This window comes from Salvelinus sp. IW2-2015, unplaced genomic scaffold, assembly GCF_002910315.2.
Source record: "Salvelinus sp. IW2-2015 unplaced genomic scaffold, ASM291031v2 Un_scaffold1865, whole genome shotgun sequence".
Lineage (NCBI taxonomy): Eukaryota > Metazoa > Chordata > Actinopteri > Salmoniformes > Salmonidae > Salvelinus > Salvelinus sp. IW2-2015.
The window spans coordinates 51502-67510 of record NW_019943229.1 but is presented as its reverse complement, the minus strand read 5'-3'; the positions used below and the strand labels follow the sequence as shown (position 1 = coordinate 67510).

Here is a 16009-nt window from a genome sequence, read left to right as displayed (position 1 = left end):
TGTTACAAAACACACAAAACCATAATGAGAATAGTTTCTCTAGCACTGAGGAACCTGTATGAAATAAAAGTCCAACTGACAAACTTCTATTATGGTCATTCATTGAAGTTATTGAAGTAATTGAAGGTTATTTACAGAAGTGCTTGAAAAGGTCAGTTTTGTGTTGTATATGAAATACCATTTACTATCACTACTATTATCATTGTTTTGATGGACTCAAGTGACTACAATGGCAAGTGCCGTTCTTAGGTTAGTCACGCCCTGATCTGTTTCACCTGTCTTTGTGATTGTCTCCTCCCACCTCCAGGTGTCTCCTGTTTRCCCCATTAGTCCCCAGTGTATTTATCCCTGTGTTTCCTGTCTCTCTGTGCCAGTTTGTCTTGTTTGCCAAGTCAACCAGTGATTCTCCTAGCTCCTATTTTTTCTCCCAAGTCTCTGTTTTTTCCTAGCCCTCCTGGTTTTGACCCTTGCCTGCCCTAACACCGTATCCACCTGCCTGACCCCTCTGCCTGTCCTAACCTCGAGCCTGCCTATCCCCTGGTACTGTTTGGACTCGGACCTGGTTTATGAACTCTCGCCTGTCCCCGACATCCCTTTTGGTTTAGCCTCCGGACTGACGGGCGGCTCAGGCGGCTCCTGACAGACGGGCGGCTCAGGCGGCTCAGGACAGACGGGCGGCTCAGGCGGCTCAGGACAGACGGGCGGCTCAGGCGGCTCAGGACAGGAGGGAGGCTCTGGAGGGTCTGGACTGGAGGGAGGCTCTGGAGCATCCGGACTGGAGGGACACACAGGGCACTTGGTTCTTAGAACAGGCACAGTACTCACCAGGCTGGAGAGATCTACTGGAGGCCTGGTCCTTGGAGGAGGCACAGGATAGACCGGTCCGTGGAGGCGCACTAGAGGTCTCGAACTAAGGGCCTGAACAACCCGTCCTGGCTGGATGTTGATTTTAGCCCAGCACTTGCGGGGCGCAGGCACAGGACGCACTGTGCTGTGCAGACCCACGGAAGACACAGTGCGTAGGGCTGGTGCCATATAACACGGACAGAGGAGACGCACTGGAGACCAGATGCGCTGAGCAGGCTTCATCGCACCTGGCTCGATACCCACTCTAGCCCGGCCGAAACGAGGAGCGGCAATGTAGCGCACCGGGCTATGCGTACGCACTGGGGACATTGTGCGCTTCTCCGCATAACACGGTGCCTGCCCGGACCACCTCTCTCCACGGTAAGCACGGGAAGTTGGCTCAGGTCTCCTACCTGACTTAGCCACACTCCCCGTGTGCCCTCCCCCCAATACATTTTTGGGGCTGCCTCTCTGGCTTCCAGCCTCCTCATACCGCCGCCTCTCTGCTTTCGCTGCCTCCAGCTCAGCCTTGGGGCGGCGATACTCTCCAGCTTGTGCCCAGGGTCCCTTACCATCCAGAATCTCCTCCCAAGTCCAGGACTCCTGCGATCGCTGCTGCTGCCCGTTACCACGCTGCTTGGTCCTTTGGTGGTGGGTGTTTCTGTAACGGTTCTCTTCGTCCTCCTCTGATGAGGAGTAAGAAATGTCGGACCAATGCGCAGCGTGGTATGTGTCCATAATATATTTTAATGAAATATCACTGGACACAGAAAAACAAAAGGAACAAGAGAATAAATGAAAACCGAACACAGTCCCGTATGGAACAAACACTGATACGGAAAATAAACACCCACGCAACCCAGGTGGAAAAAGGCTACCTAAGTATGATTCTCAATCAGAGACAACAAACGACACCTGCCTCTGATTGAGAATCATACCAGGCCAAACGAAAAAAACAACATAGAAAAACAAACATAGATAACCCACCCAACTCACGCCCTGACCATACTAAAACAAAGAAATAACAAAATAACTAAGGTCAGAGCGTGACAGCGCAACCCAAATGACGTTTTTGTTGTTGTTATAAAAGTAATATTTATCGAACAAAAATAACATTTATTGTGTAACTGGGAGTCTCGTGAGTGCAAACATCCGAAGATTATCAAAGGTAAGCGATTAATTTTAGTAATATTTTGCGCCCTGCAATTCAGCGGTTGTTTAGGAAAATGATCCCGCTAAAGGGATCCGTAGCGCAGAGAAGTTAAGAGGTGTTAACCCTGGTGTCCTGGCTAAATTCCCAATCTGGCCCTCACAATGTCATGGTCAATTAATCATCCCCAGCTTACAATTGGCTCATTCATCCGCCCTTCTCTCCCCTGTAACTCTTCCCCAGGTCATTGCTGTAAATGAGAATGTGTTCTCAGTCAACTTACCTGGTAAAARAAGGGTTARGTAAATAAATAAAAAATACTGATGTGAGGGCAACAGCACGATAGTCATTTGGGCATGTCACCTTGTTTTTCTTGGACACTGGGACAATGGTGGTCTAACTAGGTTTGGTCCTCTACTTAAAGCAGATTGGGACTACAGCCTGGGACAGAGACAGGTTGAATATATCTGAGAAGACATCTGCCAGTTGGTCAGTACACACACTGAGGACGCGGCCCGGGGAATGTCATCTGGGCTGGCGGCTTGATGATTATTCACTCTTTTGAGAGTTTTCATCATGTCAGCCTCAGAGAGCGAAAGCACCTGGTCGTCAAATCCAATATTATTTTTCACGTAGATTCCACGTCACAATACGTTGACAAATTACGTTAAAACATTGATTCAACCAGTTTATACCCAATGGGTGGCTTTACATGCCCTGTGATAACAAGCTAAAGTAACAGTGAAATAACAGCTTGTGTGACCAAATTCATTTTACATTTAGATTTTAGTCATTAATCAGACACTCTTATCCAGAGTGACTTACAGTTAGTGCATCCATCTTAATGTAGCTAGGTGAGACAACCACATATCACAGTAATCCAACTTGCTCTCCAACAAATATGGGTAGAAACATTTTAACAAGTATAGAACAAAAGAAAACCAATCTAAGACAAAGTTGTTTAGTTTTCCTCAGGACATTTTATTCAAATCCCCTATATAGTCTACAATATGTTTTTGTCTCAATTAGAGAAATGTCCAATTGGATGATACTCCTCCCTGTCTATGTTGAGCGGTTCTCTGTGGTGCCTGATGTTATTTGTGAAGGATCCCTCCTCTGTTCAGCATCCCCATAAGTTTCTCTCTGAACTCCCTGCACAGGAAGAAGTAGAGGAGTGGGTCCAGGCAGATGTTGACGGTGGACAGCCACAGGGTCACCTTCTGAGCGATGTTGATGGAGTCTTGAGAACAGCCCATGACATTGTCGGTCTGCTGAATGGTGCGTGGGATCCGCACGATGTGGAATGGAATGAAGCACACAGAGAACARGACCAGAACCAGAAAGACACGGACCTTTGTCTTTTGCTTGCCCTGGCTGTTTTCGCTGCCGGAGTTTCTGAAGGACTGGAGGACCTTGTTGGTGATGCACATGTAGCAAACTACAACCAGTATGCTCACGGCCCAGAACAAGACATCCATGAACACAACCACCACTGTGTGAAGTCTGACCCCGGCTGGGCTCTTCATGGACATACAGGAGGCATCCGTCTTGTTGCTGGCACCCTGATTGGTCAGGATAATGGTAGGGAGAGCAGTGGCTCCAAACAGCGCCACCCACACAGAGACAGACAGTACCTTACCGAAGACCAGGTTCTGACCCAACAACCTGCCACAGGGCCTGACGATCTTGAAGAAGCGGTCCAGACTGATGAGGCCCAGTAGAGTGATGCTTGTGTACATGCATGTGTAGAAGATGACACCTGAGTAGCGACAGGAGAACAGTCGTATCCCCACAGATGACGTAGGAAGTTTACTGGCCGCCACAATAGGCATGGTCAGGGTCATGAGAAGGTCAGCGGCCACAAGGTTCTTCAGATACACCATGAAGGTGGAGGTTGAGCTCAGGTGCAGGGAGACCCAGGACGCGACCCCATTCAACATCAAGGCAAGTGGGAACATTGCAAAGTACAGACATGGGATAACCACATCTAGGTCGTGATAATTGAAAGAGCCACAGTCCAGAAGAAACAGGGGGGATGTCAGGTTAGATGTCATTGTAGCATCTGAAAAAAGGGAGAAGAAAAGTTATGGAAATATCTCAGTCAAATCCATTGTTTGCCAAATGAGGAACTTATTCTAGGACTTTCCTAGGTCAATGCGAAAACATGCAAAATGAAGACACTGAGGAAAACCTTTGAATCCCCTTGCATCATTTAACATGATTTGCATTGCTTTTGTTAGCATTAACAAGCTAGCTAGCTGCCACGGAGTGACACAGCCCCGAAGCTAGCCCTGAGCCAGGCCCACCTCCCGGCCTAGTCTGTGATCACTCGGCTACACAGCCGATGCCTCCCGGACTCTACCCCAACACGGCTAGAATCCACTACTCCACCAGATCCTTGTCGTAAGCTCTGGACCTTTGCATCGAATCATCSCTGCTAGCTAGCTGCTACTGAGTGGCTATAGTGGCTAACGCCCATGCCCTGAAGCTAGCACCAGTTAGCCGCGAGCCAGGCACATCTCCTGGCTAGTAAACAAAATTACTACAACTACAATACCTCTTTCGCCATCTGGCCAGGACCCTTTGTCGTCACGGCGCCCCGCCGTACCACCACGACTGGTCCGCCGACGTAACTCCATCCGCTGTGCCCTCAACCGGCCTTTGCCGGACGTGGGAGCAGACCCTTCTACTTACCCCGGCCTGCTGACTTCAAACGCTGTGTCTCCCGCGGGCTAGTGTAGTAAAGACTGCCCCGCGGCTTCCCTGTTCCATCTATTGCTGTTCACTGGACCCTACGATCACTTGGCTACATAGCTGATGCCTGCTGGACTGTTCATTAGTCACGATACGCCATTTTGTTTATTTTTTTGTTTATCTGTCGGCTCCAGCCTAGAACTCAGGCCCTGTGTGTAGTTAACTGACCCTCTCTGCCCATTCATCGCCATTTTACCTGTTGTTGTTGTCTTAGCTGATTAGCGGTTGTTGTCTTACCCGTTGTTGTCTTAGCTAGCTCTCCCAATCAACACCTGTGATTGCTTTATGCTTCGCTTTATGGCTCTCTCAAATGTCAATATGCCTTGTACACTGTTGTTTAGGATAGTTATCATTGTTTTAGTTTACTGCGGAGCACCTAGTCCCACTCAACATGCCTCAGACATCTCCTTTGTCCCACCTCCCACACATGCAGTGACCTCACCCAGCATAACTAGCGTGTCCAGAGATGCAACCTCTCTTATCATCACTCGGTGCCTGGGTTTACCTCCACTGTACCCGCATCTATCATACTTTCCAGGTCTATGCCCAAACAGTTCGAGTTTATAATTAAAAAACGAATCTCTCCAGAAATAAGTCTCTCACTGTTGCTGCCTGTTATAYACCCCCCTCAGCTCCCAGCTGTGCCCTGGACACCATATTTGAATTGATTGCCCCCCATCTATCTTCAGAGTTCGTTCTGTTAGGTGAGCAAAAATGGGATATGCTTAACACCGTGGCAGTCCTACAATCTAAGCTAGATGCCCTCAAACTCACACAAATTATCAAGAAACCCACCAGGTACAACCCTAAATCTGTGAACATGGGCACCCTCATAGATATTATCCTGACCAACTTGCCCTCCAAATACACCTCTGCTGTTTTCAATCAGGATCTCAGCGAACACTGCCTCATTGCCTGCATCCGCTATGGGTCCGCGGTCAAACGACCACCCCTCATCACTGTCACTAGTCCCCGGGATATGCAACTTTTCATGGAAGTCAGGAACCAACAGTCAGGAAAGCAAAGACTTGCTTTTTCAAATGGAAATTTGCGTCCTGTAGCTCTAACTACAAAACGTTTTGGAACATTGTAAAGTCCATGGAGAATAAGAGCACCTCCTCCCAGCTGCCCACTGCACTGAGGCTAGGAAACACTGTCACCACCGATAAATCCACGATAATCGACAATTTCAATTAGCATTTCTCTACGGCTGGCCATGCTTTCCTCCTGGCTACCCCAACCCCGGCCAACAGCTCCACACCCCCCGCAGCTACTTGCCCAAGCCTCCCCAGCTTCTCCTTCACCCAAATCCAGATAGCAGATGTTCTGAAAGAGCTACAAAACCTGGACCCGTACAAATCAGCTGGGCTAGACAATCTGGAGCCTCTCTTTCTAAAATTATCCGCCGTCATTGTTGCAAACCCTATTACCAGTCTGTTCAACCTTTCTTTTGTATCGTCCGAGATCCCTAAAAATTGGAAAGCTGCTGCGGTCATCCCCCTCTTCAAAGGGGGTGACACTCTAGACCCAAACTGTTATAGACCTATATCCATCCTGCCCTGCCTTTCTAAAGTCTTCGAAAGCAAAGTTAACAAACAGATCACTGACCATTTCGAATCCCACCGTACCTTCTCCGCTGTGCAATCTGGTGACGAGCTGGTGACGGGTGCATCTCAGCCACGCTCAAGGTACTAAACGATATCATAACCGCCATCGATAAAAGAGAGCAATGTGCTGCCGTCTTCATCGACCTGGCCAAGGCTTTTGACTCTGTCAATTATCGTATTCTTATCGGCAGACTCAACAGCCTTGGTTTCTCAAATGACTGCCTCGCCTGGTTCACCAACTACTTCTCAGATAGAGTTCAGTATGTCAAATCGGAGGCCCTGTTGTCCGGACCTCTGGCAGTCTCTATGGGGGTACCACAGGGTTCAATTCTCGGGCCCACTCTTTTCTCTGTATATATCAACAATGTCGCTCTTGCTGCGGGTGATTCCCTGATTCACCTCTACGCAGACAACACCATTCTGTATACATCTGGCCCTTCTTTGGACACTGTGTTAACTAATCTCCAAATAGGCTTCAATGCCATCTAACACTCCTTCTGTGGCCTCCAACTGCTCTTAAACGCTAGTAAAACCAAATGCATGCTTTTCAACTGTTCGCTGCCTGCACTCACCCGCCCGACTAGCATCACTACTCTGGACGGTTCTGACTTAGAATATGTGGACAACTACAATTACCTAGGTTTCTGGCTAGACTATAAACTCTCCTTCCAGACTCATATTAAACATCTCCAATCCAAAATGAAATCTAGAATCGGCTTCCTATTTCACAACAAAGCCTCCTTCACTCACGCTGCCAATGACTGGAACGAACTGCAAAAATTGCTGAAGCTGGAGACTTACATTTCCCTCACTAACTTTAAACATAAGCTATCTGAGCAGCTAACCGATCTCTGCAGCTGTACGTAGCCCATCTGTAAATAGCCCACCCAATCTACCTACCTCATCCCCATGTTGTTTTTATTTACTTTTCTGCTCTTTTGCACACCAGTATTTCTACTTGCACATCATCATCTGCTCATCTATCACTCCAMTGTTAATTTGCTAAATTGTAATTACTTCGCTACTAWMGCCTARTTATTGCTTTACCTCCTCTAMCCATTTGCARCTACTGTATATAGACTTTCTTTTTTTCTATTGTGTTATTGACTGTAAGCTTGTTTATTCCATGTGTACCTCTGTGATGTTGTTTGTGTCACACTGCTTTGCMTTATCTTGGCCAGGTCACAGTTGTAAGTGAAAACTTTTTCTCAACTAGCTTACCTGGTTAAATTAAAGGTGGAAATAAATACAAATAAATTAGCTTATAGACCTGTATCTACATCAGTGAACTATTCCCACCTCTATCCCTATATTTAGTTGCGTTAGCTTATAGACCTGTATCTACATCAGTGAACTATTCCACCTCTATCCCTATATTAGTTAGCGTTAGCTTATAGACCTGTATCTACATCAGTGAACTATTCCCACCTCTATCCCTATATTAGTTAGCGTTAGCTTATAGACCTGTATCTACATCCTCACTGAACTATCCCACCTCTATCCCAATATTTAGTTAGTATTAGCATATACACCTGTATCTACATCACTGAACTATCCCCACCTCTATCCCTATATTTAAGTTAGCATTAGCTTATATAGACCTGTATCTACATCACTGAACTATCCCACCTCTATCCCTATATTTAGTTAGCATTAGCTTATAGACCTGTATCTACATCACTGAACTATCCCACCTCTATCCCTATATTTAGTTAGCATTAGCTTATAGACCTGTACTACATCCTCACTGAACTATCCCACCTCTATCCAATATTTAGTTAGCATTAGCATATAGACCTGTATCTACATCACTGAACTATCCCCACCTCTATCCCTATATTAGTTAGCGTTAGCTTATAGACCGTATCTACATCACTGAACTATCCCCACCTCTATCCCTATATTTAGTTAGCATTAGCTTATAGACCTGTACTACATCACTGGAACTATCCCACCTCTATCCCTATATTTAGTTAGCTTAGCATATAGACCTGTATCTACATCATGAACTATTCCCACCTCATCCCTATATTTAGTTAGCGTTGCTTATAGACCTGTATCTACATCACTGAACTATTCCCACCTCTATCCCTATATTTAGTTAGCATTAGCTATAGACCTGTATCTACATCACTAACTATCCCACCTCTATCCCTATATTTAGTTAGCATTAGCTATAGACCTGTATCTACATCAGTGAACTATTCCCACCTCTATCCTATATTTAGTTAGCATTAGCTATAGACCTGTATCTACATCAGTGAACTATTCCCACCTCTATCCCTATATTTAGTGAGCGTAGCTTATAGACCGTATCTGACATCACTGAACTATTCCCACCTCTATCCCTATATTTAGTTAGCATTAGCTTATAGACCTGTATCTACATCACTGAACTATTCCCACCTCTATCCCAATATTTAGTTAGCATTAGCTTATAGACCTGTATCTACATCCTCACTGAACTATCCCCACCTCTGTCTCTATCTAAGTTACATACATAATAGACTTGCCATTTTTGTTTATGACTTTCAAAGTTTCTTTCTTTAACAATTGATGCCAAAGCCGTGAGAACCATTGGCAGTAACAAGGGAGTGTACGTTGCTTGACACATTCATTATTTTTCATTTTCAACTAGTGTACAATACAACGTCAATTGAGTATTGAGCATAAAGGATACCTTATATAATCATCTGACTATTTGCTATAGGGAGTTATTTTAATGATTTGAAGTGACAACCAGCTGAAGTAGGACTGAAGTACTGAGACTGGAGTGAATGCTGAGAGTTGTAGTGTTTAGATAGCAGTACTAATGTGTGTTTTCCTCTGTCTAGGCTCTTTAATTCATTAGCATTATTAATAAGCATTAGTAGTTAATATAATTTTTCAAGTCAATGTAGTTGGTGTCATCTGAATCCTATTTCATTTGAATGGATGTTACGAAACTCACTTCAAATACCTGTTTTTGAGCACTAATGAAATCATAAAACCTTTTTTCTCCATGAATATAAATCTCTTGAGACAACAASAGAAGACAACCCACAAATCTGTGTAAGGCAAATAATCATGAATGTTTTATAACTCTTTATTAAATAGTCAGATACTATAGAACCAGTAAACAAATAAATAACAATTTATTAACTATACTTATAAACCCCATCATAATCTATTTTAAGTGTACCTTGATGAAGCAATGCATAAAACAGCTCAGAGTAAGGATAAGAAGACGCAAGTGAACTAAAGATTTACTCACCTACCTGAAGAGAATCAGTGATCAGACAGGACAGTACTGTGGTGTGGAACTCTGCCACAACGRCAGTGTACAATTCATAAGACTCACACCTTGAATTTCCCTTGAAATACCCAAGAAGGCTCTACATGTCCAGACAGATGCAAATCCAGGGAAATCCAGGGAGATAGAGTGACACTAAAGCAGTGAGAACAGGTGATAATGTTATTGTGACTCTCTAATGCAGTGTARCACTTACCCAACATTATTTAACACAATATAGTCTTGTTTTGACATACTTTAGATTAACCTGACAACCAGAAATATATCTGAAACCTAATAGGACCACTTTATTCCTTTATTGGCATGTAATTTAAATAGTATATGATATGAAGTATACTTTACTRGTCCATTTACATGGAAATTAATTTTGTGATTTCAACATACAAACAAACATAAACACACCATAGTAATACAATATGGAAAACACCGGAAAGCTAATAGTTAGCCCAATGCACACATATTCAGTCCCTGCGGCCTATTGTCCAAACATGCATTGGTACTATATGCAAAAAAAACCACACAATCATCACCGCAATCATCATCGTTACAAACATCATAAAAACAAGATGATGTATTCTGTCTCTTCTCTTAATGTAAATGTGTGGACTTCAGTAGTACATCACACCCCGTGGATTCATTTTGAATATACTAATATACTTTTCCCACATTTTGTTACATTACAACCTTATTCTAAAGTGGATTAAATAGCTTCCCCCCCTAATCAACCTACACACAATACCCCARAGTGACAAAGCAAAAACAGGTAAAAAAAAATACATGAAATATACATTTARATACCGTAAGTATTCAGACCCTTTACTCAGTACTTTGTTGAAGCACCTGTGACAGCAATTACAGCCTCGAGTCTTCTTGGGTATGATGCTACAAGCTTGGCACACCTGTACACCTCCCATTCTTCTCTGCAGATCCTCTCAAGCTCTGTCAGGTTGTCAGGTGTCTCTGCACAGCTATTTTCAGCTTTCTCCAGAGATTTTAGATCGGGTTCAAGTCGGGGTTCTGGCTGGGCCACTCAAGGACATTCAGAGACTTGTCCCGAAGCCATTCCTGCGTTGTCTTGGATGTGTGCTTAGGGTGGTTGTCCTGTTGGAAGGTGAACCTTCACCCCAGTCTGTGGTCCTGAACTCTCTGGAGCAGGTTTTCATCAAGGATCTCTCTCTGTACTTTGCTCCATTCATCTTTCCCTCGATCCTGACTAGTCTCCCAGTCCCTGCTGCACGGGAAGAGTCTTGGTGGTTCCAAWCTTCTTCCACTGTGTTCTTGGGGACCTTCAATGCTGCAGAAATGTTTTGGTACCCTTCCCCAGATCTGTGCCTCAACACAATCCTGTCTCGGAGCTCTACGGACAATTCCTTTGACCTCATGGCTTGGTTTTTGCTCTGACATGCACCATCAACTGTAGGACCTTATATAGACAGCTGTGTTCCTTTCCAAATCATGTCCAATCAATTGAATTTACCACAGGTGGACTCCAATCAAGTTGTAGAAACATCTCAAGGATGATCAATGGAAACAGGATGCACCTGAGCTCAATTTAGAGTCTCATAGCAAAGGATCTGAATACTTATGTAAATAAGGTATGTCTGTTTTTAGCAAACATTTCTAAAAACCTGTTTTTGCTATATCATTCCAAATAAATCAACTCAAATGAAATCAACTTGTATTTATCACATGCACCGAATACAACAGGTGTAGACCTTGCCGTGAAATGCTTACTTACAAGCCCTTAACCAACAATGCAGTTCAATAAATAGAGTTAAGGAAACATTTACTAAATAAAAATTAAAAGTAACTCATTAAAATAGCAACAACGAGGCTATATACAGGGCTACCAGTATCGAGTCAATGTGCGGGGGTAGAGGTTTGTTGAGATAATTTGTACATGTAGGTGGGGGTAAATTGACTATGCATAGATAATAATCAGCGAGTAGCAGCAGTGTAATAACAAATGGAGGATGGGTGGTATCAATGTAAATAGTCCTGGTGGCCATTTGATTAATTGTTCAGCAGTCTTATGGCTTGGGGGTAGAAGCTGTTAAGGAGCCTTTTTGTCCTAGACTTGGCGCTCCGGTASCGCTTGCCGTGGGGTATCAGAGAGAACAGTCTATGACTTGGGCGACTGGAGTCTTTGACAATTTTTTTGGCCTTCCTCTGACACCACCTATTATATAGGTCCTGGGTGGCAGGAAGCTTGTTCCCAGTGATGTACTGGGCCGTACACACTACCCTCTGTAGCGCCTTACGGTCAGATGCCAGGCAGTTGCCATACCAGGCGGTGATGCAACCTGTCAGGATGCTCTCGATGGTGCAGCTGTATAACTTTTTGAGGATCTGGGGACCCATGCCAAATCTTTTCAGTGTCCTGAGGGGGAAAAGGTGTTGTCGTGCCATATTCACGACTGTCTTGGTGTGTTTGGACCATGACAGTTTGTTGGTGATGTGGACACCAAGGATCTCGCTCCACTACAAGCATGTCGATGTTAAATGGGGCCTGTACTGCCCTCCATTATTGGGTATTGTGTGTAGATTTATGAGGGAAGAATTTAGTTATTCCGTTTTAGAATAAGGCGGTAACGTAACATTTCTAATATAAATAGTTGGATAGTACATTACACCTTGTGGATTCATTTCTAGTATAACTAGTTGGATAGTACATTACACCTGGTGGATTCATTTCTAGTATAACTAGTTGGATAGTACATTACACATGGTGGATTCATTTCTAGTATAACTAGTTGGATAGTACATTACACCTGGTGGATTTATTTCTAGTATAACTAGTTGGATAGTTAACCCTACACCAGGGAGTATGATACTCTGTCAAACACAACTTCTCACAACATAAAGTAGATCATTCCAAAGAGTTTTAATTTTCTGTACTGTCACAGGAGTCTCCCTCCTGTGTTGGGGTCTGATTCTCTATTATGTTGGGTCCTCTCCCAGCGAGCCAGCTACAGGTCCCAGGTGAGAGACGGAGCATCTTGAACAGGCTGATCCTGAAGGACTTACACAGGAAGAAGTAGATGAGAGGGTCCAGACAGACGTTCATGGCTGACATCCACAAGGAAATCTTCTTAGAGATCCGTAAGGCAACCTTAGTGCAGCTGGTTCTTGAGGTAACCTGAAGCGAGGTGTAGGAGATCCGTATGGAGTGGTAGGGGCCGAAACACATCAGGAAAACCACCAGAACCAAAAACACACGCACTTTGGTCTTATGCCTCCCTTCATCATTGCTGCTTCCTGATTTCCTGTATGATTGAAAAACCTTCCTTGCTATGCATATGTAGCAGAAACAAATAAGAACACACACCACCCAGAAGATTACGTTGTTTAATTTGACCACGCCACTGTGAAAATCTTGTCCTACGTTGCTCTTCATTGCCATACAGAATTGTTTAGTCTTGTTTGTGGGATCCTGATTGGTCAGGATCATGGCTGGAATGACATTAGTGGCCAACAGCACCCCCCAGATGGAAGCTGACAGCACTTTGCCGAAGACAAGGTTCTGACCCAACAACCTGCCACAGGGCCTGACGATCTTGAAGAAGCGGTCCAGACTGATGAGGCCCAACAGAATGATGCTCATGTACATACAGAGGTAGAAAATAACATCAGAGTAGCGACAGGCAAAGGCCTTCAGAGTCAGTGGAGCGCTGGGCAGGATATTGGCTGCTTTGACAGGGATGGTCAGGGTCATGAGAAGGTCAGCAGCCAGAAGGTTCTTCAGATACACCATGAAGGTAGACGTTGACCGAAGTTGCATGCAGACCCAGACTGCTACCCCATTGATGATGAGGGCAGGGATGAACAACAGGAAGTAGAGACTTGATATAGCCATATTTATGGTATCTTCATTAAAGCCACAGTCCAGTGGAGGGGAACGTGATGCCATTGTGGCTACTAGTTTTGAGGAATCTGCAAATGAGGTTAGCAAGAAAAATGATTAAAATAATAATTAATTTCTAGATTAAAGAGGCAATCTGCATTGGTACATCCATTTTAAGAATTTTGAATAAATTATATGTAGTTATTGCTTCTTGAAGAATACAATTTTAAAATATAAATGGATCATGTGCTTAGTGTCATACCCCATCAGAAAAACACCTTCTTCAAAACYTTACCGGCTGGTTTCCCAGAGACAGGTTAAACCTAGTCCCAGTTAGCATGTTCAATGAATAATATCTATATATCAATCATTTAACCCTCAACCTACCATTTTGARCCCAAGAAGAAACTATTGGAAAAGCAACAATCATAGCAAAATATAAACTGATTTCTTATTAATCTTATCAATTAATGTTATCTGAAYTAAATATTGACCAAAATGACCGTTAACCTCAATTCCATATGTTACTAAGCCATTTGTTTTGGAATTTTAGGATGCTTTTAGGTATACAAKATATATTGWAAAATGATTTGATAAAATATTTGGCCTTTACTATTAAAGCCCACGCATCGAATTACACATTCAGAAATCGCAAAAAAGACAGTAAACAAACGTATCATAAGAAATAAGGTTTTGAAGTTGCTGTCCTATATTTTGGAGGTGTAAGAAACATCTCCATACGTCCATTCATTTGTATGGGTTACCTTCAGATGGTTTAATATCTATATATATCTCCATACGTCCATTCATTTGTATGGGTTACCTTCAGATGAAGGTTTAATATCTATATATATCTCCATACTTCCATTCATTTGTATGGGTTACCTTCAGATGAAGGTTTAAGGACTTCAGACGAGTCCCATGGAGCTTGTGGGGATCATAGAGCAAAACGGAGAACACCATTTTGTTCGTGTGAGTTGTAATATTTAGGCCAAACCGTTCGCTACAGACGTTTCCATGAGAATATTTTTTTTTTGGAGGGTCTGAAAAACAAAGCTGCAGCTCGGCCACCTTCCACTGCAGATGCAGAAGGCCGACATAGACGGATGCTGTGGATTGAGACGCAGCCCATGCAAAAAAAAACAGTCATATAGCACTAGATCTGATCACTCCAATATGGGTATCCCTCTGCGCAGCAGGATATATTCTGAGGAAGGATTTCAYATTAGTCCTGTGTACCGGGTAGTGCTGAGACTGCGGCTGACCCCCTTAAATACTGTAGTAGCCGACATACTACATCCACCTCTTCCTTTTCTCAGCTCTTCCAGAGAGGATTAGCTTGGTAAGAGCTCTAAGTTAGAGTGTATAAGAGCAGAAGTGTACCGGCTGCTATTCAATAGCTCGGAGCAGCTAGTGTGGGAGTGAATGATACATTTAGGGACAGACAGTGTACATCAGACCACAGGAGGAGAAGGCGACACATAGACGTATAGGACAGCTGAACACTAAAACAGACTACAGGAAGAGAAGGCGACARATAGGCGCCTAGGAKAACTGGACACACTAATGATAGAAGAGACACATAGTCTGCTGCTTCTAATAAAGGCAAACATAACAAAGAGTACATTAGCACACTAATGATAGAGGGACACATAGTCTGCTGACATTAACACACTAATGATAGAGGGGCATATAGTCTGCTGCTTCTAATAAAGGCAAACATGCCAAAGACGTAGGCCTAWAGGATAGACAGACATATATTATTTTTAGGACAAGAACGGGTCCTGCCACCATTATAACCTAACTGAAACCAGACATGGGCGTTATTGGGCGTAAACAAGCAGGAAGCCTAAACTAAAAGATAATGGTGGAAAGTATCTTCGTTTGCATATGTGAGGGACTCATATGCTGTATGTGTATAAATACAAGAGCCAGGGCTCTGGGAAACGGTGTGTGATCCGCGGACCATCCCGGCTTGTGATACGTTGTATTAAAAGCCTAAATTGAATTTACAAGTTCTTGTAAGCGTTATATTTTGAACCGATTTTCCACGACACTAGCTAGTTAGCCTCTCTATCAGAAGACTCTATCAGAAGTGTACCAGCTTCTATTCAATAGCTCGGAGCAGCTAGCTAGTTAGCCTCTCTATCAGAAGTTGTATGAGACTAAGGCTGATACTGTAGGTCCGTAGTAACTTTACTATTATCCAGTATTGCACAGTGTCTACTATAGGACACAGTATTGGCTGAATTATTCTTCCACAAGGAAAAGCTACAGCCATTCATGTCTCCTGTCCTTCACAGAGTGTATGAGCTAGGCTGAATACTGAAGGTCCGTAGTAATCTTCACTATTATCCGTATGCGACAGTGCCTACTAGTAGATCACAGTATTGGCTGAATTATTTTCCACAAGGAAAAGCTACAGCCATTCATGTCTCCTGTCCTTCAAGAGTGATGAGACTAAGGCTGATACTGTAGGTCGTAGTAATCTTCACTATTATCCAGTATTCACAGTG

General features: G+C 43.7%; 2 protein-coding genes across 2 annotated transcripts in view; both read right to left on the bottom strand.

The window, feature by feature from the left end:
* Window positions 1–2974: 2974 nt before the first annotated feature.
* LOC112072251 (P2Y purinoceptor 13-like) lies at window positions 2975–9662 on the bottom strand. Its single transcript, XM_024139664.2, has 2 exons — window positions 9611–9662; window positions 2975–4058 (listed from the first exon to the last, which is right to left on the bottom strand). The coding sequence occupies exon 2, from the start codon at window positions 4048–4050 to the stop codon at window positions 3091–3093; it is 960 nt and encodes a 319-aa protein (XP_023995432.1). The 5' UTR covers window positions 4051–4058; window positions 9611–9662; the 3' UTR covers window positions 2975–3090.
* A 2871-nt stretch (window positions 9663–12533) lies between these two features.
* The window catches only part of LOC139024778 (P2Y purinoceptor 13-like), a 6626-nt gene continuing 3150 nt past the window's right edge, over window positions 12534–16009 (bottom strand). The window contains exon 2 of the mRNA XM_070439715.1: window positions 12534–13582. Coding sequence (XP_070295816.1) covers window positions 12534–13582 — 1049 coding nt within the window. The remainder of the gene's footprint in view (window positions 13583–16009) is intronic.